Source organism: Giraffa tippelskirchi, chromosome 9 (assembly GCF_054371585.1).
Source record: "Giraffa tippelskirchi isolate mGirTip1 chromosome 9, T2T-mGirTip1v1.2.pri, whole genome shotgun sequence".
NCBI classification, from domain to species: domain Eukaryota; kingdom Metazoa; phylum Chordata; class Mammalia; order Artiodactyla; family Giraffidae; genus Giraffa; species Giraffa tippelskirchi.
Window position 1 is genome coordinate 37,026,213 of NC_137283.1, and position 27,871 is coordinate 37,054,083.

Genomic DNA, 27,871 nt, shown 5'->3' on the forward strand with positions numbered 1-27,871 from the left:
TGCCGAGTTTTCCAAATTTGCTGGCATATTGAATGCAGCACTTTCACAGCATCATATTTCAGGATTTGAAATAGCTCAACTGGAATTCCATCACCTCCACTAGTTTTGTTCGTAGTGATGCTTCCTAAGGCCCACTTGACTTCACATTCCAGGATGTCTGGCTCTAGGTGAGTGTGAGTGATCACACCATCATGATTATCTGGGTCATGAAGATCTTTTTTGTACCGTTCTTCTGTGTATTCTTGCCACCTCTTCTTAATCTCTTGTGCTTCTGTTAGGTCCATACCATTTCTGTCCTTTATTGAGCCCATCTTTGCATGAAATGTTCCCTTGGTGTCTCTGATTTTCTTGAAGAGATCTCTAGTCTTTCCTATTCTATTGTTTTCCTCTATTTCTTTGCACTGATCACTGAGGAAGGCTTTCTTATCTCTCCTTGCTAGTCTTTGGAACTCTGCAATCAAATGGGTATAGCTATCCTTTCCTCCTTTGCTTTTCACTTCTCTTCTTTTCACAGCTATTTGTAAGGCCTCCTCAGACAGCCATTTTGATTTTTTGCATTTCTTTTTCTAGGGGATGGTCTTGATCCCTGTCTCCTGTACAGTATCACGAACCTCTGTCCATAGTTCTTCAGGCACTCTATCAGATCTAGTCACTTAAATCTATTTCTCACTTCCACTGTACAGTCATAAGGGATTTGATTTAGGTCATACCTGAATGGTCTAGTGGTTTTGCCCACTTTCTTCAATGTAAGTCTGAATAAGGAGTTCATGATCTGAGCCACAGTCAGCTCCCAGTCTTGTTTTTGCTGACTAGATAGAGCTTCTCCATCTTTGGCTGCAAAGAATATAATCAATCTGATTTCGGTGTTGACCATCTGGTGATGTCCATGTGTAGAGTCTTCTTTGTGTTTTTGCAAGAGCGTGTTTGCTATGACCAGTGCGTTCTCTTGGCAAAACTCTATTAGCCTTTTCCCTGCTTCATTCTGTACTCCAAGGCCAAATGTGCCTGTTACTTCAGGTGTTTCTTGACTTCCTACTTTTGCATTCCAGTCCCCTATAATGAAAAGGACATCTTTTTTGGGTGTTAGTTCTAGAAGGTCTTGTAGGTCTTCATAGAACCATTCAACTTCAGCTTCTTCAGCGTTACTGGTCGGGGCATAGACTTGGACTACTCTGATATTGAATGGTTTGCCTTGGAAACAAACAGAGATCATTCTATCATTTTTGAGATTGCATCCAAGTACTGCATTTCAGACTCTTTTGTTGACTATGATGGCTACTCCATTTCTTCTAAGGGATTCCTGCCCACAGTAGTAGATATAATGGTCATGTGAGTTAAATTCACCCATTCCAGTCCATCTTAGTTCGCTGATTCCTAGAATGTTGATGTTCACTCTTGCCATCTCCTGTTTGACCACTTCCAATTTGCCTTGATTCATGGACCTAACATTCCAGGTTCCTATGCAATATTGCTCTTTACAGCCTCGGACCTTGCTTTTATCACCAGTCTCATCCACAACTGGGTTTTGTTTCTGCTTTGGCTCCAGCCCTTCTTTCTTTCTGGAGTTATTTCTCCCCTGATCTCCAGTAGCATATTGGGCACCTACTGACCTGGGGAGTTCATCTTTCAGTGTCCTATCTTTTTGCCTTTTCATACTGTTCATGGGGTTTTCAAGGCAAGAATACTGAAGTGGTTTGCTATTCCCTTCTCCAGTGGACCACATTATATCAGACCTCTCCACCATGACCCATCTGTCTTGGGTGGCCCCACATGGTATGGCTTAGTTTCATTGAATTAGACAAGGCTGTGGTCCGTGTGACCAGATTGGCTAGTTGTCTGATTGTCATTTCAGTCTGTCTGCCCTCTGATGCCCTCTCTCAGTGCCTACTGTCTTACTTGGGTTTCTCTTGCCTTGGACATAGGGTATCTCTTCACGGCTGCTCCAGCAAAGCACAACTGCTGCTCCTTACCTTGGACATGGGGTAGCTCCTCTTGGCTGTGCCCCTGACCTTGGATCTTTAGATATAAGATTGGGTTGTTTGAGTTTTTGTTTCTGGCATGAAATATTTAAGTGAACATTGAGAAATGAGTAACTTTCTATGAGTCACCAGCTTTCTGGGTATCCTCCTAATAAAGTGCATGCTTATCTCAATTCCATCTTAACTCAGTTTATTCTCATCTAAGGAAACCCAGGGCTATAGAAACCATATAGTACTGTCACACAAGTAGAAGCTGAGAGGAAGCTAGAGAAAGGATGCATATAAAGAAAAGTGCTGTCATTGTGCCCTTGCTAATTTTTTCCAAGAGCCTCTTAGTTTTCATTCACATATTGTACTTTGTAAACAAATTAAGGGAGGTAACTACTAGGAAAGGTATTGCGTTCTCTGCCCTTAAGTTATTTCAGAGTTGACTCTGTATGTTACATACCATGTCATTCAAAGGAGCCTTGAGGGACACCTGACCTAGTTGAGCAGTTGTGCCTTTAATAAAACTGCCAAAACAAGTTATGGAATTTCTTACACAACTGTGAGATTCCCTCAAAGACATACTGAAGTTTACTTAAATTTTCATATTTAGAGCATAACATAGATAGTAGTGACCAGCCTGCTGTGTTCCATGATAATGATGAGCTTGGTATGATGACCACAGGGATGGCAATGAGGAGGGGGAGAAGGAGGATAGTACCTATCACTTCATATACTTTGCACATGCCAGGGACAAAGGTACAATGTCATATATTAGCTCCATTTAATCTTTACAACAATCACAATGAAGATACTAAGAGTATGCCTACTTTACAAATAAACTCAGGCTTAGAAAAGCCAATCTGTTTTCTCAAGACCACATAGCTACTGGGCAGTTGGTCTAGAATTCAGTCTGATTCCAGAATGAAGATCTTTAATCACTATATCTATGATCTGCAAACTCCTTTGAACACACACTCATCAGTAAAACATTTTGCTAATATCCCTTTCATATTTATTTTATATTTATTTATTATTAAGTAATACCATACTAATATACTATATACATAATAAAATATAGTAAGTATAAATGGAGAAAGATGGACAAAAGATGAAATATTTGATTTTGTTATATTTATCAACAGTACAGAAATATTTTTGATATGATAAAAAGGTAATTATAATTGATGTTTTGGTGAAAGTTACTTGCTTATATTCTTCAGTATTTTTGAAATTTTCGTTTAACACTTTCTGAATAAGTAGCTCAAAGGCTCAGTTCTGAGGCTTTTTTCACTAGTTGGTCAAAACTGGAAATGATGCATTAGAAAGATCCTTAGATCCAAATAGAAATTGGGCATCACTTTTTTTTTTTTGGTTGCACTTTTTTTTCGGGGGGGGTTGCAAAATTATGAGAAAAATATTTGATAGATGGATAATCATCATCAACAGTGAATGAACTATGGGGAGATCAAGTTAACCATATTTCAGTTCTTCCCACCAATTATGCAGAGATTTTTGTTGAAATCCACCTAGTGCATAGCTGTCTTTTCTTATGTCAATCTGTTGTTGTTCTGCAAGTACATTTTTATATATTTTTTAATTTGTTTATAACTCACTAAAACTCTAAGTTCAAAACTTCTGAATGCTGATTAATCAGGCTTATAAAATTTTTCCCATTATTTTAAAGAGATTTTTAAGATACATCAATATATGGATATGTCTTAACATCACACAATAAATGAATCATTTCTGAAAACATTATTTGCTTCAAATTGCTCATTCCATAACACTAGGTTTGTTTGTTTTGTTTTTTTAAAGAGTTTGTCTCTATGTCTAAGATGCTTGGTGTTTTTGTGTCTTGCTAATTGTGATGGCTTCAAGCCATCATTAGCTAACATCTCAAGATAGTCTGCATGGGATATAGTTCATTCATTGTTAATGATGATTATCCATGTATCAGATATTTTTCTCATAACTTTGCACTGGAGAGGGCTGCCCTCTTCTTGATACATTGAAGAGCTCATCTTTATAATTCTTAATAGGCTGAGGCAGAGTGATAAAGGAAGTTTTGATTCGGGCATTTCCTTACTCATTTGTGCTGATTCTGTGTTCATTAACATAACCACCTTAGATAGGGAAGGGAGGTGGGAAGCTGATGGGTCTTTAATGGTAATACATTGAGTTCTTTTTTCTGGATTCTTTCAGTTTGAGGAATGGCTAGAAATCTTACCATACGTGAATTGGGTGAACACTGCAGTTCTATAAAAAGGCTATTCCAGTTTTTAAAATTATTCAAAGTACAGTACAAGCAAGTTAAACTTATGGTATTAGGAGATTGAGACTCAGCATTGTTATGGTGGGGAAGTTAAATTGCTCTAAAGAGCCCTGGTCACTAACATTCCCTGCTCCTGCCCCTTACACCACTACAATCAGAGTTCAATCACTCATTTACTTTGAGAAAAACTACTTGTCAGTTACAGAAAAATCAAATGTCTATCAGTAAGTAGAGAGGTTAGTGTCACGAGCCCTCATGTATCCACCCTTCAACCTATTAACTGTCACTTCATGGTCAGTTGTTGCCTCTACATTCCCCATGCCTCCTTACTGAATTACGATGATGTGAATCCCAGACATGACATCATTACACCCGTAAATATTTTAGTATGAATCTCCAAAGTATAAGGAACTGTTTTTTTAAGCATAACCCATGGTAGCATTATTACACTTGATAAGTTAACAGTATTCCTAATAACATCAAAATCCAACCAGTTTTCAGACTTCCCTGAGAGGTCACGAATGTTTTTAGTTTGTTCACTCAAATCAGATTCCAGATGAGGTCCATATATTGTAGTTGACTGGTATGACACTTCTGTTTTTTTTAAATCTATAGATTTTCCTCTCTCCCTATTTTAAAGTTAAAATAATGTTTCATCATTATTTTTGCTTGCAGATTTTTTGTTGTTGTTGTTGATTTAATCAGGTCATTTGCCTTGAACACTTTCCCATGGTCTGGAATTTGCTGATTGCACCTCCTTTTAATTTTTTAACTTGATCATCTGCAATTCCCATAAATTGGCAATAGGATGCAGTGGTGGATTGTCACATTAAGATTTGATTCTTTTACAAGAATACCTCAAAGACAATATTTGAATTTCTATCAGTAGTCACATAATGACTAGTTCTCTTCCTTTTGGAATCTTAATAGCCCTTGATGACAATTGCCTAGGTTCATTATTTTGGAGGGTTGTGACAGGTGGTGCTCTTTCTTTTTTCACATATTAGCTGGAAGAAGTCTATAAAGACAAAGTTTCTTTTATCAATTGTTATTTACTCTGAGGTACAGATCACACAAGAAAGCCCCCCCACACCAAAATGCTTGATAGTTTATCCTATCACAATAAAAGATTGGTTCCTTACCACCCATGAAAAAGAAGCAGTTATGGGTCTTGTTCTGTTTTGTTTGAGTACTGTTCTGATTTGAACATATTTGACATTCTGGGTAGTCATTATTTTTATTGATTCTCAAATCATCTCTGGCTAGTGAGAGCCTCCTCTAATTGGTTCCTGATTCCTTTTAACAAGATTCCAGCAGACCTTGATAGTTCCCTTAATTTCTAGTAAAATAGGGGTCATCATGTACCTTACATGCCTCAGACAGGGAATCAGCAGAGGAGCGCTGGTAAGTTTTCATGGGAAATGGTATTCAGAGATTGCAATCTGGAAACCATTTTCATTTTAAACTTTGGTTTATCTTCCATTTTTTAATAATAAATGTGTGTGTGTTTCTCTCTTTTTCTCTTAGATGAATAATATCATCCTATACATATATTTCTCTGCCTATTTTTTTTCCTGTTAACAATACATACTGGAGGATATTCCGTATCATTATCTAAAACTATTCTCCATTCCTTTCTTACAGTTATACACTTCTCCATTGCATGTGATACAGTAGTATTTTCAATCAGTCCTCAGTAGTGGGCATTTTCTCTTTTAAGTAATACTTCAATGAATGCCATTGCTTTTTTAAAACTTGTGGGCTTCTCTAGTGGCTCAGATGGTTAAGAATCTGCCTGCAATGCAGATTTGATCTCTGGGTCGGAACGATCCCGTGAAGAAGGGAATGGCTACCCACTCCAGTATTCTTGCCTGGAGAATTCCATGGACAGGAGCCTGGCAGAATGCAGTCCATGGGGTCACAGAGTCAGACACGACTGAGTGACTTTCACCTAACTCTATACTCATAACTAATGGGTTAGTGCATTGCCTGAGATCACACAACTAATAAGTGATGAGCTGGGATTCAAACCACACCTTGTTGTCTAGCTCCCAAACCTGGATTTTCATTTGCTATTTCTTTATTATCCCAGGAAAACTAAAATACTAGGCCTGGAATTCTACCAATTCATTGTGAAGGTACTGCTGCTAGAAACTCAAAGTTTGTTGTTGTTTAATCACTAAGTCATGTCTGGCTCTTTTGCAACCCCATGGATTGTAGCCCTCCAGGCACCTCTGTCCATGGCATTTCCCAGGCAAGGATATTGGAGTGGATTGCCATTTCCTTCTCCAGACAATCTTCCCCACCTAGGGATCGAACCCACGTCTCCTGCATCGCAGGCGAATTCTTCACCGCTGAGCTACCTGGGAAGCCCTAGCTCAAAGTTTACTTGACCTTTAATTAGTAAAAATAAGGGAGAAAACATTATTAGGTGATGAATGCAGAGTTTTAGAAAGGAGACAACTTCAAGACTTGGGTCCATGGAGGGAAAAATAGAAGTTCTTGATGATGGAAAAACGTAGTGTGCACCATTCCCAGTTGTGCTTAAAACAAAGTGAGCCTTTTACTGATGCTCCCCTAGATCTCAGACTGGGTCACCTTTCTTCAAGGAGAGCCATACTCTTCATTTTCTTCTTGGAACCACAGGAATATTCTGGAAGGATGGAAGATGGTGCTGTTAGGAAAGTAACAGTCTAGAGTGTACTCAAAACTCCTGGAATGCAGTGATTAAGCACCAAGGACAATTTTTCTTTAGCTATTTTTTACATAGCACAACTCTGTACGTCCTTCCAGAGAAAGAAAGTTGGTTGTCCTTCATAGCCAAATTTCATCCTTGAAGACATTTTATTTCCCCCTTTGGGGACTATATGGTAAATTGTAAGTCAGAATTTACCTCTTCTTTTATTGTACACTAAGTAAAACGTTGGTCATGAACTCTTCCATCCATTAGGTATCATGAGGGTCAACCAGAGTGGCTGACCCTCCTCATCCTTTCGTCCTTCCAAAAGGACAAGTTTTTTTTTTTGCTTTTTAAAATTATTATTGAATCCTCAGTGCCTAGAACAGTGCTTGACACGTAGTGATGCACTATAAATAATTGGTTGAATGTGAATGAATGAATAAGTAAATGGATAGAGAGATGTATGAATTTGAGCTCCAGAAATTTGGTTGGTGTTGATGTTAAAATGTAAGGATACCCCATTAGTCTGTGTTGTGCAAAAATTGCCAAGAGGGGGAGATGCTTTTTTCCCTCTCACCTTTGTCTGTCTCCTGCCTTTGGACATCCTGTCCTTTTTCAGTTTTTCGACAAGTTGCAGCATGATGCTTCTCTTCTTTTCCACCCACAGCAAATATCTAGAATTCTTAGCAGAGCAGATGTCAGCATAATATTGGTGGAGGATTGGGGGAGAAAAGGGAGGTGAGCAATATTAGAGTATAAATGATTAGAATTAGGTATTGAAGGTTTTCTTTAGAACAAAACCAAAATGAACAAAACTCAATCAATCTGGGGACCAAAAAGAAAGAAGAAATTTCAGTGTAGGAGAGGATATAAAAGCCTACTCTGGTCTCTTATTCATTTCTAAAATAAAAGAGTTTCCTTCCAGAAGATGATCTCTGAGATGCAAAGACTTGGAATGCCTGGCCTCTGTAACACCTGTCCTCCTGTGGTCTGCTTGCTTTTCATTATGCAATTTATATCTGTTGATGTGTATTGTAATAGAAATTAAAACTGGATAGTTTTAAATATTTATGAATTCATGGAAAATAACAATATGTTTTCCATGTGTTAAATCTAAATAACACGTTAAGAAAATAACTGTATTTTCCCCTGGTGGCTCAGGTGGTGAAGAATCTGCCTGCAATGAGGGAGACTCAGGTTGGGAAGATCCCCTGGAAAAGAGAATGGCTACCCACTCCAGTATGCTTCCCTGGAGAATTCCACGGACAGCAGAGCCTGTAAGGCTACAGTCCATGGAGTCACAAACAGTCAGACACGACTGAGCCACTTACACTTTCACTTTTCAAAAACAAAAATCAGTGAAATCACTGGCAACAGGATATAGTACTGAAAATCTCCTTAAAAAATTAACAGAAGACAGCAGATTCTCAGATCTGTTTCTGCAGTCAGTCTGTTGTGATATACTGTTTTGGTTGAAGCGTGTGAAGAAATCTGGCCTCCCACAGATACATGGCTGAAAACGGAGGAATATTTTAATAGCTTTTGGAGAGAGATGTGGATTATCTTTGATAATATACCAAAGTTCAGCCAGAATATTTTCTTAGAAGTTAGTTGCGATATAAAATTGGAAACCTCATTAACGCGACTGGGGAACAGCAAGCTTTTATGCTGTCTTTAGAACATTGCCCTTGTGGGCATATGTTAAAACACAACAGGATACAGATTTTTAAAAGCCATAGAAAGGTGGTTGTTTCTGTTGTTTAGTGGCTAAGTTGTGTCTGACTCTTTCACAGACCTGCATCTCCTGCATTGTAGGCAGATTCTTCACCACTGAGCCACTTGGTAAGTCCCTGGGGGAGGGATAAATTAGGAGGTGAGGATTAATATATACACACTACTATATATAAAAGAGACAAACAATAAGCACCTACTGTACAGCAGAGGGAACTCGACTTAGTATTCTGTTATAACCTATATGGGAAAAGAATCTGGAAAAGAAAAGATACACTGTATATACATAACTGAACCACTCTGCTGTATGCCTGAAACTAACACATTGTAAATCAACTCTGTGTGTGTGTGTGTGTGTGTGTGCATGCACACTCAGTTGTGTCCTACTCTTTGTGACTCTACGAACTGCAGCCCATCAGGCTCCTCTGTCCATAGAATTTTCCAGGCAAAAATATGAAGTGGGTTGCCATTTCCTACTCCAGGGGACCTTTCTGACCCAGGGATCGAATTTGCATCTTCTGCATTGCATGCAGATTCCTAATCACTGCGCCACCTGGGAAGCCCAAAGTCTACATCCTAATATAAAAATTTAATTTAAAAAATAAAATAAAAATAAAACAGCCCAAAGTAGGGAATGAAGATGACTGTGATTTTTCCTCCTCTACCACCATTGAGCTATATGACTGTGGGCATCTTACCTAACTTGTCTTGACATGGGGATACTTATGTACACTCCAGGTTTTGGAGATTATATTAGACAATTTATTAAAACAAACTAAAGTTTGAAAATAAAGCTACAAGATGACTGTGTCACCTTTTTTTTTAATCATGCAGAGCAATGTCTAACAAGCCTACCCAGACCTCACCGTATTCTCATAGGTTTGTTTGACCTATTTGTTTCTATTGACTAGAGCTCAGATTCTGTGAAACTAGAGTTTAACTTACAGAATATTGATAAGTTGCAAATGATTTCTGTCTAGTAGAAAGAGATCATCTACAAAGTTACAGAATTATTGACACTGACCAATTTTGAATAGAACTTAGAAAATTCATTTTAGCATCCCTTTGCTGGCTGAATATATAAATCTCTTCTCCTCTAATACACTTTGAATTAGTTTTCCTTCCTTCTGGTTCTTTTAATAAATAGTTATATAAATCTTTGGTAAATGCTCATTATATATTTATATGTGAGTCATGTTTTTAATTTTTTGAAAAATGTACTTTGACAATAGGTAAAGACTTATCACAGAACTTGGCAGTTAAGTGCTACCAAGTAAGCGTTAGTCCTGTTCTCTCTTGCTCCAGGACTCAGTTTCTAATTTATAAGGAGGTAAAGTTGGACTGAAGTTTGTTAGGGTTCCATTTGCTTTGCTGGATGACTCTGGCTGCTAACGTACATGGGACCTGTAGGAGACAGGCAACCTCAGGGAAGGGAACACACGCTTACTTACTCACATATCCTGTAACAAGGGGCTTGTGACAAGGTAGACACCACAGTCTCCCTGAGTATTGTTCACTGCCCCGAGGGCTCACAGCAGACAAAACTACGCAGCCCACAGCAGCTGAACTGGGTGCTGCCAAGCACAAGAGCAGTGAATCTGTAGGCAAGAAACACTTTGAGGGATGTCAGGACATGCATGCACTGACATACTTCCATTCAGAAATACAGAAGTCATTCCTATGCAATCCGCTTCCTTTCAAAGAACAAGCAGCTTCCAAGTTGGATATAGAAACCCAGAAAAGAGCAGATAATGTTGGGTCAGCCTCACGGGCCTCCGATAGATGAGCAGTGACACACTGGACACCCGGCATGGGGAGCCGAGAATCCTGAAGCAGAAACAGAGGGGCGGTGTGGGACAAGGCCAGTGGAAACAGCAAGGTAAATTCTGCTAAGAGGGCACAAAAGACCTGAGTGGGGAGAAAACTACTCCTGGGGGCCAGGGCGTGCTGTGTGGGGGTACGGGGCAGACGGCAAGTTCGATCCCTGGGTCAGAAAGGTCCCCTGGAGTAGGAAATGGCAACCCACTTCATATTTTTGCCTGGAAAATTCTATGGACAGAGGAGCCTGATGGGCTGCAGTTCGTAGAGTCACAAAGAGTAGGACACAACCGAGTGTGCATGCACACACACACACACACACACACACACAGAGTTGATTTACAATGTGTTAGTTTCAGGCATACAGCAGAGTGGTTCAGTTATGTATATACAGTGTATCTTTTCTTTTCCAGATTCTTTTCCCATATAGGTTATAACAGAATACTAAGTCGAGTTCCCTCTGCTGTACAGTAGGTGCTTATTGTTTGTCTCTTTTATATATAGTAGTGTGTATATATTAATCCTCAGCTCCTAATTTATCCCTCCCCCAGGGACTTACCAAGTGGCTCAGTGGTGAAGAATCTGCCTACAATGCAGGAGATGCAGGTCTGATTACAAAAGAGTCAGACACAACTTAGCCACTAAACAACAGAAGCAACCACCGTTCTATGGCTTTTAAAAAACTGTATCCTGTTGTGTTTTAAATATGCCCACAGGGGCAATGTTCTAAAGACAGCATAAAAGCTTGCTGTTCCCCAGTCGCGTTAATGAGGTTTCCAATTTTATATCGCAACTAACTTCTAAGAAAATATTCTGGCTGAACTTTGGTATATTATCAAAGATAATCCACATCTCTCTCCAAAAGCTATTAAAATATTCCTCCGTTTTCAGCCATGTATCTGTGGGAGGCCAGATTTCTTCACACGCTTCAACCAAAACAGTATATCACAACAGACTGACTGCAGAAACAGATCTGAGAATCTGCTGTCTTCTGTTAATTTTTTAAGGAGATTTTCAGTACTATATCCTGTTGCCAGTGATTTCACTGATTTTTGTTTTTGAAAAGTGAAAGTGTAAGTGGCTCAGTCGTGTCTGACTGTTTGTGACTCCATGGACTGTAGCCTTACAGGCTCTGCTGTCCATGGAATTCTCCAGGGAAGCATACTGGAGTGGGTAGCCATTCTCTTTTCCAGGGGATCTTCCCAACCTGAGTCTCCCTCATTGCAGGCAGATTCTTCACCACCTGAGCCACCAGGGGAAAATACAGTTATTTTCTTAACGTGTTATTTAGATTTAACACATGGAAAACATATTGTTATTTTCCATGAATTCATAAATATTTAAAACTATCCAGTTTTAATTTTTATTACAATACATAGCAACAGATGTAAATTGTATAATGAAAATTTCTCTGGAGTCTTCAATAAATTATCAAAGTATAAAAAGACTTGAAACCAAAATATTTGAGACCTGTGGCAACTAGAAAAACTCTCCATGAGGCCTTCAGGTCTAAGCATCCATCTTTAACCACCTGTCAGAAAATTCGAGTTGAATGCTGCTTGAGTGCTTCCAAATTCGAAAAAATGTAATCTTTTTTTTTTCTTTAAACTGTGAGTGTTGTATTCAAGGGCAGGACATTTAATCCAACTTTTAAGAGCTTTGCAGTGTGTATACAAGTTATCTCCTCCTCCTCCTGTTTTTGCTTCTACCTGTACTGTACCCTTTACTTCCTCTCATCCCATCTTTAATCCAACTATTAGTCTGATTCATTCTCTAGATTCATCTTTTCCTAATTTTTTTCTCTTCTACTAAGTATTTTCTCAGAGAATTCCAGCTTAACCAGTGTTTAAATTCTGCTACGAAGGTCACTTTTCTTGGGTCATAGAATGCTTTGTTCTTTCTCTCCTGCCCCAACAGTTTTTTAGGAGTAACACGGTTGACTTGTCTTTCTATCATTTAATGATTTAAAAGTTCAGAGTTAATTTTTTTTCAGGTAGTAATTAATGTAAAAACATTCAGCTGCCCTAAATTTAAAAAATTGAGCAAGAACATTTATATATAGCAGATTAAAAAATTTTTTTTCCTAAGGGGGCACTTTAAAAAATGTAGTAGATGTGTACAAGATCAGAGTACATACCTATGTTAGCTATAGCTGGTACATAAAGCCTGTGCTTGCACACGTATTATTGTTTAAAGTTTCAGTTAAAAACAAAGCTATTTGAAATATATTTGGGACAAAATTTAAAGTAAATTGTAGTATAGTTGGTATATAGAGGCGGCATACTCATGAAAGCATTACCTGAATGGTTGAATTTGGGAAACCATGTCACAAAGAGAAAATAAGAGTTACAGCCACGTTGTAACTTCTCCCATCTTCCATAATTTTGCCCCTTCAACTTCCATTTCAGAATTATTATATATTTATGTGATGAAGCCTTTCGAATTTTTCTTCTCAAGCAAAATGCTTGAAACTCACATTAACATCTTTTTTTCAGGATATGTTGTATAATGTTCATGATGTAGAAATTGATAAGAATGATTTTTAATTTTCCTGAAAGCAGGACTTCATTTATTGTACAAAATATTTTAGTCTAGTTGTAGGAAGAGGAGATTTTATTTATGAATAAAATTAATGAGCCAACAACATAAACTTTGATAACCTTCAAGGAAAAGAAATCAACATTGCCCTCATTGCTCTGGATTAAACTTTTAGTTTTTAAAGCACTTGTTGATATTTTTACCTATTTTCTATAATGAAGTAAAAATTTCTTTCAAAAAAAATTTGTTTTTTATTTGACTGCATTGGGTCTCAGCTGCGGCATGTGGCATCGTCTGTTGCAGTATGTGGGGTCCAGTTCTCCAACCAGGGGTTGAATTCAAGCCCCCTGTGCTGGGAATTTGGACCAGTGGACCACCAGGGAAGTCCCCCCCAAGTTTCTTCTATGACAAAGAAAAATCATAGCTCATGTTGTAATCTACAGTGCTGACCTTGTACTTTAGAGAAGGATTTCATGTATGTGTGTAACTGAAATTTCTATTTACACTCAAAATCAATTTTTGTTACCTTTTCCCAGTTGTCAGAATGCTACCATATTAGACTCATTCTTTTAGTAAGCATTGCTTCTTCCCTCCTTCATAATACATTGCTCCTGTCATAGGAAGTATATTAACCAATAAGCACTTTAGGAAGCATGCTTTCTTTCATGCCTAGAGAAAGCCACATGAATCCATTAGGAAAGCATTTGCCTGCAAGTAAGAGAAAACACACAATGAGTTAAACAAATAGTGATTCCTTTTCTTCTCACATAATGAGAAGGCCACAGATGGGTGTTTACAGACATTCATGCAGCTCCTCAAAAGTACCAACATCAACCTTCCTTCATGTTCACACAATGAACAGCACAGGTCTAGACAAAATATCCTTATTCTCAGCAAAAGAGGGAGGCAGCAAGGAAGGAAAGTGTTACACTACCAGACGGATTCCTTTTTATGAGAATTTCATTCAAAAGCTTTTCCAGAAGACCCTCAGTAGTTTTCTGCCTCTGTCACATGGCTACCTATGTTGCAAGGATGCTAGGAAAAGAGTACTTGGCTTTTCAGCCTCTAAATTGGGAGGAACAAGAAGGGGTAAATGTAATTTCAAGTGATTGAATAAACAATAAAAAAGGGGGGGCATTGAAATAAGATTAAAAGATTGAAAGGGAAAAAGGAAACACTGAATGGTAACAATAATACTTCTTATTTTTGTTTATTCACTGAGTCCTTCCTCTGTAGCATGTACTATGCTATCTTATATATATTTCATCTCATTCTCAGAAAAAACCCTACAAAGTAGATAAGATCATTTGCTACTTGCAGACGGGAAAACCCAAATTAACTACATGCCTAAGGACTTGTATTCAGGTTGAAATTTGACCTGAGCTTACTCTGACTTCAACATTGCCTCTCCTGAGACCAGCCCTTAGAACATGTGGTTTTCTCTTCACTCTGGGTCCCATTAGATACTTCTCCAGAATGCTGCAGTAGATTACATACTGCCTAAAATGCAGGGGAAATTTTCAGGCCTCGCTTAATGAGGTGGATTGAACCAAGAATGCTTGAATAGTTCTAGCAAATGCCACTGCAGCACTTTCCTCTGCAATAATTACCTTTCATCATTCAGGTTTTCTGCTCTTGGAACTCATTACTTCAATTCTGAATTCTGATCTGATGCACAAGAGGATTCCATACATATTGAGTGCTTTGAGATGGGCTTCTATTTTAGGAGGATTCTGTTCATAAGCAGCTCATAGAGGCCTGTTTGTCTATTTAGAGTTGTACAGTCAGCCACTCTTGGCCAATTATCTTGGTGTGTTCATGCAAGGTCACCTTCAGGATTCAATCCTATGTAGGTCAGTTACTTTTATCCAGAGAGAAATTCTATCCTGCAGATTGGTTCTTAGTCTGGTTATTTATGGGAGTTCCTAAGAGAGATTTTCATTTACTCATACACTCAGTGAAACGATACTAAGGAATCAAAGATGAATATGATCTCTGACTATACTATGAGAAAACTGAGAACTAAGATTGTGCCTTGGTTATTTTTTTTTTCTTCCAATTTTAACACTGTGCCTGGGATTTATTAACCACTTAGTAACCTTACATATTGATTCAACACATATTTGATCAGAGCTCATTTTGTGCCAGGCACTAGAAGCACAGCAGTAAACAAGGCAGATGTGATTTTCATTACCTGTGAAACAGATGCTCTTATGGGGAGATAAGCAATGAAAAGTTAGTAGAATCATAAAATAGAGAAACAAAGTCCAGATGTCCATCAATAGGAGAATGGATAAAGAACAAAGTTATACCATGCTTTACTACTCAGTAGTGAGGATGAACAAGCTATTTTTACCCCTAACCATGTGCCAGAATCTCGTAATACTTGACTGCACTGACATCAGGTTCAAAAACAGACAAAATCTGTCTCTGATGATAGAAGTCAGGTCGCCTTTGGAGAGGGGCAGTGCCTTTGGGAAAGTACAGGAGCTTCTGGGGTCCAGGTCATCTTGAAAAGAGAATTGTTTCCACAGGAAATTTCACTGTATGAAGATTTCTCATGCTCTGTGCTTAGGGTGTATATTTTTCTACATGCAGGTTATAATTCAGTTAAATTTATCTTAGAAAAGATAAATGCTGACTGTGATGATGCTTTTGGAGGAAATGCACAGGTCTAGGGAAACTTGATAGAGAGTAGTTTGGGGGAGCATCATGGTAGGCGGGGTGGGCTGAGAAGACCTTTCTGGGAGATACCAGGTAGGATGAGAAGTTGACAGCCTTGGGGAGAGAAAGGGGAACAGCATCCCTGGCAGGGGGAATGGCAGGTGCAACGGCTTCTGGGCAAGAAAGGTCAGGGTGCATTGAGAAGGAGAAAAGAGGTCGGTGTGGCTGGAGTAGAGTAAGTAGAGAACACAGTGGGGCCAGAAGCTGGGAGTGTACAGAGACCACATTATTTAGGGCCATGGACATTTGGACTGTGGTCTGCCCCTTGTCACTGGACTCTTCTTTTGATCTGGAGAGTGTGCTAAGATCCTTGGCTACATCATCCCATGTCCTATTCGTCTCTCCAGAGAAGCCTTAAGAAGTAGGTTTTGTAATCCCCATGTTATGTTGGGTTAGCCAAAAAATCCGTTTCAGTTTTACAACAGCTCACAGAAAAGCCCAAATGAACTTTTTGGCTAGTCCAACACAGGAAGAACAAAGGCTTAGAGATAATAATTTCCCAAGGTCATCCACTTTGGAAATGAGGGGTATCGTTAGTATTTGTACTCACATCTCTCTGACTCCAAGCCCACATTTTCAACTCCTGGCACCTGACCCCACCTCTAAGGACTGCTGCTCAGAACAACTTCATAGTATAGTCCATGTACACTTAGGGTTGTGACCAAAGATATGAACAAGTAGAAAATTTCACCTGGGGAAGTAGTTCATGGGCTGGATTTTGTGGATACGTAATGAATTTTCCCATAGGTGTGCTTTCTTGAGGGAATGGTAGACAACGACTCAAAGATGAGAATTAATCATCACAGCAGCTGATGTTGATTGAGCATTCATGTTGTGCCACGTTCTGTAATGAATATTTTACTTATACCAGTTCACCCTGAGAACAATCCTATGAGGTCACTATTGGCCCCATTTTACAGATAAAAAACTGAGGTGTACAGACGTTAGTTGTTTGCGTAGTGAGACACAACTAGTGAGTTGATTAAATGGACGCAATGCTTGTTTGATTCATGGTGAGAAAAGAAGTGAACATGGATGGGCAGGTGTCAAGCCCAGACATAAACACATACTAGAATTTATGTCCCTAACTCTCCTGCTTGGAGCTTGGGGTATCCAGGGAAGTGGGGGATGTTTTGTGAGGCTTCATGACTTGAGTTCTATGAACACAATTGAAATGAATATTCCTGGAGGCCTTCTCTTTTTGACAGGGATTTTTTTTTAGATAAACTATTCCATTTTTGTTAATTTAAAAAAAATTTTTTATATTGGAGTATATGTAGCTGATGCACAATGTTCGGTTAGTTTCAGGTGTCCAGCAAAGTGATTCAGTCACATATATACATATATCTATTTCAGGTTTGTTTTTGAGATTTTTATAATCTGTAATCTCTCTCCTCTGAAACCCTAAGCCATACTTTTGTGTGTTTTTGGTATGCTTTTCCTCTCCATCTAGATTGCAGGGTCTTTGAGGACAATCCTTTACTGCTTTTGATTCCCCAGGGCCTAGCCCTCGGGGGTGAGATGAGAAATGGTGTGTTTTGTTGGTCTCAGGGCCCGGGGCAGGGCCAGGGCCAGGCAGCCAATAAGTTATCTGTAAATATTTCTTGAATAAATGAGCACTAGGCTTGTTTAACAAAAGGTAAGAGTGATAATGGATTTGGCTTGGGTCAACAATCCTTGTCTTCTAGATTGTGTGCACCTCATTTTATGTTAATTATTTAAGCACTTAAGGCAAAAGCACAGTTTATTGTTTTCCTTTCCATTCCTGCCCCATCACCTCACTGCATCCAACTTCCAAATCTTGCAGAGTTGGTATGGATCCAGACTTGGAGGGAATTCTGAGCGAGAAATTCTGTGAGATGCTTCAGTTGGTTCTGTACTGTAAAGATTTGTGACTTTAATCAGCCTGCTTAAAAGAAATTCATGTGATGATGTCATTTTATGAGCAAATCAACTGCTGCCTGATATTTCAGTGAATATAACTATGACTGTGATTTTCTGTACAACTCCACTGATAATCAATATACTCAGGTTAGAAAAGTAAAGCTTAAGCAGCGTAGAAGTGAGCTATTCCATGCTCTAGGCCCGTGCTGTACACCAGCTACATGTGGCTACTCAACACTTGCAGTGGGGTTATTCTGAATTGGGATGTACTTTCAGCGTACATGGGTTTCCCTGGTGGTTCAGACTGGTAAAGAGTCCACCTGCAATGCAGGAGATCCGGGTTTGATCTCTGGGTTGGGAAGATCCCCTGGAGAAGGAAATGGCAGCCCACTCCCAGTATTCTTGCCTGGAGAATTCCATTGAAAGAGGAGCCAGGGGGGCTACAGTCCATGGGGTCACATAGAGTTGGACACAACTGAGCAACTAAAACACACACAGACACACACACACACATTGAATTCAAAGACATAGTATAAAAAAATAATGTAGACTATTTTATTAATAATTTCTCTAATGGTTACAATCAATGTGATAGTATCTTGACATGTTGGGACTAATGAAATATATGAAAATTCATTTTACCTGCTTTGCACTTTTTGAAATGTGACTAGAAAATGAAAATTCATTAGAAAATGTAAAATCACATTGACATTGGCCACTGGTATTCTAGAACAAAACAGCTATGAATCTGATACAACTCTAACTCCTTTGTGCTGCTCAGTTGCTAAGTCGTGTCTGATTCTTTTGTGACCGCATGGAGTTTAACCCTCCAGGCTCTTCTGTCCATGGGATTCCCCAGGCAAGAATACTGGAGTGGGTTGCCATTTCCTTCCACAGGGAATCTTCCCAACTCAGGGGTCGAACCTGTATCTCCTGCCTTGGCAGATATGCTCTTTAACACTGAGCCACCAGGGAAGCCCTCTACATCTGCCTCCAAATTCACCATTCCCCAGTTCTCCCAAAGTACAAAAAATTAGCTAAAGCACCCCAACTTTCATGTATATCTGTTCTCAAAAATCTGTTCTGCTTCAATTCATTTCCTGATGGAGTCAAAACTCACACCAAGCTTCAGTCTCCTATAGCTTTTAGCCTTATTTTCTACTAGCAAGACTTTCTTTGACTCATATGATGAAAACACTCTTAATATATATAGAAACTCATAATTAAAAAAAAAACAAAAAAAACTCGTATCATGTCACTGAATAGCTGTAACTATCCCAAGGTAGTGAGTAATTAGGATTATTACCATTTTCCAAGTGAGAAAACTGAGGATGAGATAACATTCATTTATTTAATCATGGCCCTTTTCCAGCAAGGAATTGTAAGTTTCGCCAACTCAGAAAACATGTCACTTTTCCAAGATGACACGGTGGTTGATAGAACTGGGCCTGAAATGATCTTCTTTGTCTTTCTACTAGAGCAGCAGTTCTCAGACACAGCATCGTATTGTCAATTAGGAGGTGTGACTTTGTATAAAAAGTGAAAGTTACTGAGTCGTGTCCGATTCTTTGTGACCCCATGGATTGTAGCCCACCAGGCTCCTCTGTTCATGGAATTCTCCAGGCAAGAATATTGGAGTGAGTTGCCATGCCCTTCTCCAGTGGATTATCCCAACTCAAGGGATCGAACCTGATCTCCTGCATCTCCTGCACTGCAGGTGGATTTTTTTACCATCTGAGCCACCAGCGAAACCCATGACTTTGTATAAATAACATTTAAAAGACTTTAGCTGACTTTCTTTTTCAGTTCAGTTCAGTCGCTCAGTCATGTCCGACTCTCTGCGACCCCATGAATTGCAGCACGCCATGCCTCTCTGTCCATCACCAACTCCCGGAGTCCACCCAAACCCATGTCCATCGAGTCGGTTATGCCATCCAACCATCTCATCCTCTGTCGTCCCCTTCTCCTTCCGCCCCCAATCCTACCCAGCATTAGGGTCTTTTCCAATGAGTCAACTCTTCGCATGAGGTGGCCAAAGTATTGGAGTTTCAGCTTCAACATCAGACCTTCCATTGAAATTTCTTTTTGGATAAATTAAAAATGATGAAAGGATGTTCAAAAATAATTTATCTTCCATATACTTCATTCATTCATTCATTTAACATGAATACCTGGCCTGTATTAAGGCACTAAGTTGGCCCTGGGGAAACATCAGTGAACAAAATAGCAAGAAACAGATCATCTAACAAATTTGATCATAACTAACAAGTAGTTAGAATACATGATGTGGCCTGGAATTACTTAGCAGGCAGATATAGGCAGATATCAATCTCTTCCTGAGACTGAAGAACAGTGGAACACAGCTAGATAAGGGATGGAGAAGAGAAAATAAATAGGAATCTTTCAGGGATGCTTTCCTAAGTGGGGAAGAAAGGCAGGCTTGATGAGGTAGAGAATCACATATAACCTACTGCTCCAAGTATCTATGACACACCCTGGAATAACAGTACAGTTTAAAAACTTTTGTCTATTTCCATGCTGCACTTAGCAGGATACTTACCTCCAAGTTTTATCGAAATATGATTGAAATATAACATATACAGGTTTAAGATGTACAGTGTGGCAATTCATTACATGCATATATTGCAGAATCTTACCACAAGAAGGTTAGTTAACACTCTATCCCCTCACATAATTACCATTTTTCTCTTGTAGTGACAGCATGTCACATTACCCTCTTTACAACTTTCAAGTGCTTAATAGAGTAATATAAATTATAGCCACTATGTTATACATTTTAGAATCCCAGAACTTACTCATCTTATGGCTAGAAATTTTCACTCTTTGATTCCATTCCCCCCACCCCTAACCCCCCAGTAACCAGTATTGTAGTCTCTATGTCTCTATTTTTATGAGTTCAAGTTTTTTAGATTCTGCATATGTGAGAACATACAATATTTGTCTTTGTCTGTCTGACTTATTTCATTTAGCATAGTGCCTTCAAGGTCCCTATGTGTTGTTGCAAAAGGAGGATTTTCTTTTTATGGCTGAGTAATATTCCAATGTGTGTGTCTGTGTACGTGTGATAATATTACAATGTATGTATGTATTTGTGTATATGTAGGTGCATGTGTATGTGCATGTGCCATTCCCTTATGGCAGAAAGTGAGGAGGAACTAAAGAGCCTCTTGATGAAAGTGAAAGAGGAGAGTAAAAAAGTTGGCTTAAAGCTCAACGTTCAGAAAACTAAGATCATGGCATCTGGTCCCATCACTTCATGGCAAATAGATGGGGAAACAGTGGAAACAGTGTCAGACTTTATTTTTTGGGGCTCCAAAATCACTGCTGATGGTGATTGCAGCCATGAAATTAAAAGACGCTTACTCCTTGGAAGGAAGATTATGGCCAACCTAGATAGCATATTTAAAAGCAGAGACATTACTTTGCCAACAAAAGTCCGTCTAGTCAAGGCTATGGTTTTTCCAGTGGTCATGTATGGATGTGAGAGTTGGACGGTGAAGAAAGCTGAGCGCCACAGAATTGATGCTTTTGAACTGTGGTGTTGGAGAAAACTCTTGAGAGTCCCTTGGACTGCAAGGAGATCCAATCAATCCATTCTAAAGGAGATCAATCCTGGGAGTTCATTGGAAAGACTGATGTTGAAGCTGAAACTCCAATACTTTGGCCACCTCATGTGAAGAGTTGACTCATTGGAAAAGACCCTAATGCTGGGTAGGATTGGGGGCAGGAGGAGAAGGGGATGACAGAGGATGAGATGGTTGGATGGCATCACCGACTCGATGGACATGGGTTTGGGTAGACTCCGGGAGTTGGTGATGGACAGGGAGGCCTGGCGTGCTGCAGTTCATGGGGTCGCAGAGAGTCAGACACGACTGAGCGACTGAACTGAACTGAACTGATGTGCATGTGTATACACACACACATATACATACCATATTTTCTTTACCCGTTCATACATTGATGGGCAGTAGGTTGTTTTCATATTTTGGTTATTATAAATAATACTGCAGTGAACACGGGAAGGAGTTATCTCTTCAAGAGAGTGACTTCCTTTCCTGGGAATGTATACCTAGAAGTGGGATTGCTAGATCATATGGTAGTTGTATTTTTAATCTTTTCAGGAACCATAGTGCCTGCACCAAGTCTAGCAACAGTTAATAGAATTCCTTTTTCTCAACACCTTTGCCAATACTTTTATCTTATCTTTTTGATAATAGCTACTCTAGCAGGTGTGTGGTGATTGTGGTTTTGATTGGCATTTCCCTCATGATTAGTAAAATAGAGCATCTTTTCATGTACTTAGTGGCCATTTGTATGTCTGCTGTGGAAAAATGTCTATTCAAGTCCTCGGCCAGTTTTTAATCTTTTTTTTCTATTGAGGTATATGAATTCTTTATGTCTTTTTGGTATTAACCTCTTACCAGGTAGATGATTTGAAAATATTTTCTCCCATTCCATAGATTGTATTTCATTTTGCTGATTGTTTCTTTGGCTATGTGGCAGCTTTTTAGTTGGATGTAGTCTCCTCTGTTTATTTTTGATGTTATTCTTTGTGATTTTGGTGTGATATCCAAAAAATCATTGCCAAGACCAATGTCAGGAAGCTTTACCCTATGTTTTCCTCTAGTAGTATGACAGTTTCAGGTCTTACATTTAAGTCTTTAACATATTTGAATTAATTTTTATGAAAGTGAAAGTCATTCAGTCATGTCTGACTCTCTGCGACATCATGGGCTGTAGTCCATGGAATTCTCCAGGCCAGAATACTGGAGTGGGTAGCCTTTCCCTTCTCCAGGGGATCTTCCCAACCCAGGGATTGAACCAGGATCTCCTGCATTGCAGGCGGATTCTTTACCAACTGAGTTATCATGGAAGTCTTTGTGTGTGTGTGTGTGTGTATGTGTGGTAGAGATAGGAGTGCAGTTTCATTCTGATGCATGTGAATATCTGGTTTTCCAACATCATTTATTGAAGAGACTGTCCTTTCCCTATTAAGTATTCTTAGCTCCCTTGCCGAATATAAGTTAGCCATATATATGTGGTTTAATTTCTGGGTTCTCAGTTTTGTTCCATTAATCTATGTGTCCATTTTTTATGCCAGTGCCATGCTGTTTTGATTATTATATCTTTGTAAAGCAGGATATTTCAGCCTTTTTGAGGGGCTTGTGCAATGGTGTGTTAAAAACAAGAAAACAGATCTCAAAAAACCAAAACCAGCAACAACAAAATCCAGCTCTCATTTGTAGCACTTGCCAATTTCTGTAGAATACAGACTCCCACCTTGGCTGATACCTACCTCTCAAAATAAAAAAAAAAATAATTGAATGCAAAACTGGGAAGAAATGTATGGTAGCACCCATTATCTATCATTTCCACCATGGAAATAGAATAGATGTAAGTAATCTCAAAAACACAGATAATAATCAAAGAATCAGGAAGCATTGAATTGAGTTTTTGAATTTTGTTTTTAATATAATTTAGCTCTAATTTATATTAATTTTTAGTAATGACATGTTTAACAACTGCCTCACAGAATTTCTGCAAATATAGCAATCAGCTTCCACATGCCAGTACACGCCAGCTCCAGCATGCCAATGGGCCTGGCATCTGCAATATAAAGTAACTGTGACCCTTGTTTAGAGAAAGTCCTCACCATCTCCTCCTTCTCTGTTTCTTACAGATCAGCAAACAGCAGCTGCAGACAGTCAAGGACCGGTTTCAGGCTTTCCTCAATGGGGAAACCCAAATCGTGGCTGATGAAGCCTTTATGAATGCTGTCCAGAGTTACTATGAGGTAAGGTTCACGGGACAGAAGAATGCCAACACTGCTCAAACCTGAAGTCCGGGGTTTCTGAAATACTGGTCAGTGAGGACAGTAGCCTTGGCCTTCTACAGGGCCATCCTTCCTGAGGTCAAGGGGTCTGTGATTGATTATAATTTTAAGGAGTAACAGCATTTTGTTCAAGGGGTGAGGGAAACTGTAAACTGTTATACCAGGAAGAATGATGAGTGTTTTACATACCATTCCTTGTTTAATCTTGCAACAGTGATATTATTCCCGTTTTACTGATGAAGAGACTGAGGCTCAGAGAAGTTAGGTCAATTTTTCAAAATCACACAGCTATTAAAATGTCTTCTTCCTTTTTTCCTTTCTTCACTCAATTTTTAGGTAGAAAATTATTTTGAAACAAAAACACAGGTGTCCCTGCCTCAGTCTATAAGCACATGCTTATTCTGCCCTTGAGTGCTGTGTTTCTCAGTAGATGCTTTAAAAATTTTCGTTGATTGATTCAGTGAAACGCTCCTTATTGTTGCTAAGCACTTGACTTCTTTCGTGGAGAGAGTGGAGCAAGATTGCAATTAGATCTTGTGAAAATATTATTGATTGGTTTGCTAATTAGCCTTTCATAGTAAACAGGCTTTGTCTCCTTGATGTTTGCTAGGTCCATCCACAGACTCATTTTGCACGCTATTTTTTCCTCAATGAAATTTCTATTTGGATCTGTTTTAGAAGTCTGATTTGTTTTTATATATGTCAGATTTAATTTTTTTTTTCATTTTACAAACTGTGTTAATGATTGCCAATAAGGGTCGAACTTAGTGCTTTATCTGATGTGACATATTTTTTGGTTGGATTTAAGGGAGAATGGAAATGAGATCTGCAATTACAGTGGTTGTGTGGCAGTGAATAACCTAAATATATTTAAGAAGGTTCTGTTTAGAAACTGCCAGGGCTTGAAACCAATTATCCCCCTTTTGTCAAAATCTGGAAACCAGTTGAGATCAGGCAGACACTTATCAATAATTCTCCATGTTTAGAGTCATTCATGAGTTTGTAAATTTGCAGATTGCAGATCTTAATTAGAAAGCTCATTTGACTAATGATATAGATTACAAGAAAGCACCATTTCTATCTATTAATTAAATTTGAAAATTAATAGTCATCAACTTGCTAATGAGTCTCTGGAAATTACCATGATATCTATAGTGGTCCTGATATTTTCCTCTATAGTGGCTAGTTTATTTGAAAGGGCTTCTGTTTATAGTCTGATGAGAATATAGACATAAAGAAATTACTGAATATTTAATATTGAGATCTGAGTTACAGGAAATAATGTCGGGTTTTAATTATTTACTGTATTCATTAGTAAAGCTTTAGAGAGTCTTGAGATTCATGTCTCTTGGGAAGCCTAATCCTCCGAAGCAAAGGTCCCTAGTCAAGGCATCAGGATTGATACATCACTTGGGAGTGCTCCAAGTTGATTACTCATCCCTTTTTCTCTCTCCTTTCACTCTTGGGCAGTGGAGAGCTAGCATCTCTTCCTCTGCCCAGTTGCAGAGTCCCATCCCTTCCTCTGGGATCCAGTTGCTTTTATGTCAGTGTTTGCCTTGTCAGGTAGACCAAGGATCAGACCCAGGACAGACACCACCTCTGGAGCTGGAGTGCAGGTTCAGTCCCACTGGAACCATTTGTGTTGAAATGGCCTGGTTTCCCATTAAGAAACTGGGATGCTTTTCAATAGAAGGGGGAATGTATGCTTAAGAGGCAAAACCAACAGGTCGTCTCCTAAATTCTCAACCTCCACTCCCCTACACATACTCTCTCTCTCTCCATCCCACCATACCAACCCTGACATGTCCCAGTTTACCAGTGATAATGACAATTTAAAAAAACAAACAAACAAAAACTTTTTCTCCAAAAGTTCTGAGATTATTATAGTCAGTTATTAATACTAAAGTCAGTTTCTAGAAATAACATTGTTTTGCAAAGACAATAATGCTTTGTCAACCTGCTAGAATAGTAATGAGTAATTTTTTTTTTTTTTTAAATAAAGGGAGTGGGGAGCCACTGTCCTTTTTCCATCTGTGCCCACCCACATCCAGCCCAGTCTGAGCCCAGCTGCCCAGCATTCATTGCAAGCTGGTCAGGCGTGGAAGCAGAGCCGGACCAGGATAGAGGGAGACCAAGGTTCCCTGTGGCAAAGCAGATCAAGCAGGGCAGGAGATTAATCCTTTAATCTCTTTCATGATGGCTTTGAGGGCTGGGCATCAAGGTGGATGCTCTGAGATCTAGCTCAGCGACTTCATCCTGTTTCCATGCCACAGTGCTAAGTCATGCTTAGGCATGCTAAGGTGCCCCGTTTCTCCAGGGCGCCCACATTTTTCTAACTCTCAGCTCTTTTAAGACAAATTGTGAAACATAAGCCCTCCCACCCTCCATCCTCATCCTCACCTCCCTCCCCATTTACCTGCTTAATTTTAGTTCCTTCACAGGCTGGCCCCGACAGCAGCGAAAAGAGGCAGATGGAAAGGTCTTACAGAACCTTCCTCACTGAGACCCTGCTTGGAAGGAAACATGGGGGCATTGGTGGGACCAGGGAGTGAAGAGCATTGTAGAAGGCGTGCGGACCAGCACTCGTGTTAGAGCAGGACAGCTGCTGTCTGGACTGCAGCCAGCACCACTGCTATGACTGAGTTTAGTTTTGTTTCATTTTATTTTCAGCTGATCTTCTCTGACAAAGCCTCAGTTAGTTTTTGTCACACTGGATTTGAATGCTGTATCCAACACAGTTCTTTGATTGCGAGTAACAGAAACTAACTCTGGCTAAATTAAGCTCTAATAACAACAACAACTGTTGTTTTGTTATCAAAAGAGAAAGACCATCTAGAGAAAAGATGGGACCCAGGATATCTTAGCCTCAGGAAGCTGGGTAGCAGGATATAATGCATACCCCATCACTGGTATGAATCTACTCCAACCCCATCCCTTTCTTATGCTTCCCTACTCTGAATCTGAACCCCAGAAGGGGAAGTCTGATTGCCAAGTTCAGGTCCCAGTTCACTGCTTGGCAAAGGAAGCACACGGTCCTGTGAGTGACAGTCCCAGCGAAATAGTGTGTAGTGATAAAGGTGTTCTTGGACTGAGGTGCTGTTACAGAAGGGGATGGATGGTTGACAGGCAAAACCTACAGTGTCCTCTGCACAGGGTGACATATGTCATTTCATCTTTATCACTGAACTTTTTTTAATCTAAGAAAAGTAGATGTCAGGTCACACCTGGCTATTTTTCTAAAATAAAGCTATACATTTTCATAGGCAATCATAGGCAAAACCACTATGATTCCTCAGTGGCCTAGGAAAAGAGTAACCAGCCATTCTAAGGCACTTATTCCTGTGGGAAAAAACAGGCAAGGAAGGAGGGGGCAGATGGCCGAATGGTTAAGACTAGCAGAGGTCCCCAGCCTCTGGGAGCTAATTAATGCTTGATGATCTCAGGTGGAGCTGTTGTATTAGTAACAGAAATGTGAACAATAAATGTAATGTGCTTGAATCATCCCAGAACAATTCCCCTCTCCCTGGTCTGTGGAAAAATTGTCTTCCATGAAACTGGTCCCTGGTGTCAAAAAGGTTGGGGACCAGGAGCAAGAGGATGAGTTGAATGTCTAAAAGTGGGGGTGAATTCTGGTTTGGCTGCAAACTGGCTGTGGGACCTCAGCCAACTCTGAGCTTCAGTTTCTTCATCTGTAGTAGGATCTTCCTTGCATAATTGCTGTCAAGATTAAATTCCAAACACATAAACTCAGACATACAACCTCATCATAAATCTGCAACAGAAAAGTGCCATTATGAATATATTAAGGTTAGAGGGGAAGAGTGGTGATATAGTGCCCACCTGCTGTATAGAAATAAATGATAAAAGAGGATTGAAAGTTACAGAATCAATACACTCCCTAGTCTGGGGCCTAGACATAGGGATGGAAGGTACAAGGTCAAGGCAGGGGAAAAGGACATAGAAAGGGGCAAGGGAACTACTTTTGTTCCTAACCTACCACCACTTACCATAGGTCATGGCCTCAGATATGTTTCTAAAATTTGCCCCAAAGATGCTTTTTATTTTAGAAATTTACATGCATCTTGCCTCAGTGAAAGTAAAATTTGTCATTTTCCCACGTAGAAAGGGGTGTTTTATATAACTGTGAAAGTCAAACATGTCAATTATAAAACTAGACAGTAGAGAAAAAATGGAAATGAAATGGTTAGGAAAATACCTCTAATCCCATCATGCTAGACAACCACTATTAAATTTTGGTATATGTCTTTCCAGGTATTTTTTGATATATATGTATACTTGTAAAGATAGCTCCTTGATTTCCATGTTAAGATGGAAAATAACTTAAAAATGTTAATAACCCATTTGTCTAATTTCACAGTTGTTTATTATCTTTCTACTTCTGC

At 39.3% G+C, this 27,871-nt stretch overlaps 1 protein-coding gene across 26 annotated transcripts in view; it reads left to right on the forward strand.

Annotated features, from left to right (window-relative positions):
• The window catches only part of CADPS (calcium dependent secretion activator), an 807,294-nt gene that overhangs the window by 432,957 nt on the left and 346,466 nt on the right, over positions 1–27,871 (forward strand). For all 26 annotated transcript variants that reach the window (XM_081524519.1, XM_081524520.1, XM_081524495.1 and 23 more), the window contains one exon: positions 23,316–23,429. In XM_081524519.1, coding sequence (XP_081380645.1) covers positions 23,403–23,429 — 27 coding nt within the window. In that variant the 5' untranslated portion in view covers positions 23,316–23,402. The remainder of the gene's footprint in view (positions 1–23,315; positions 23,430–27,871) is intronic.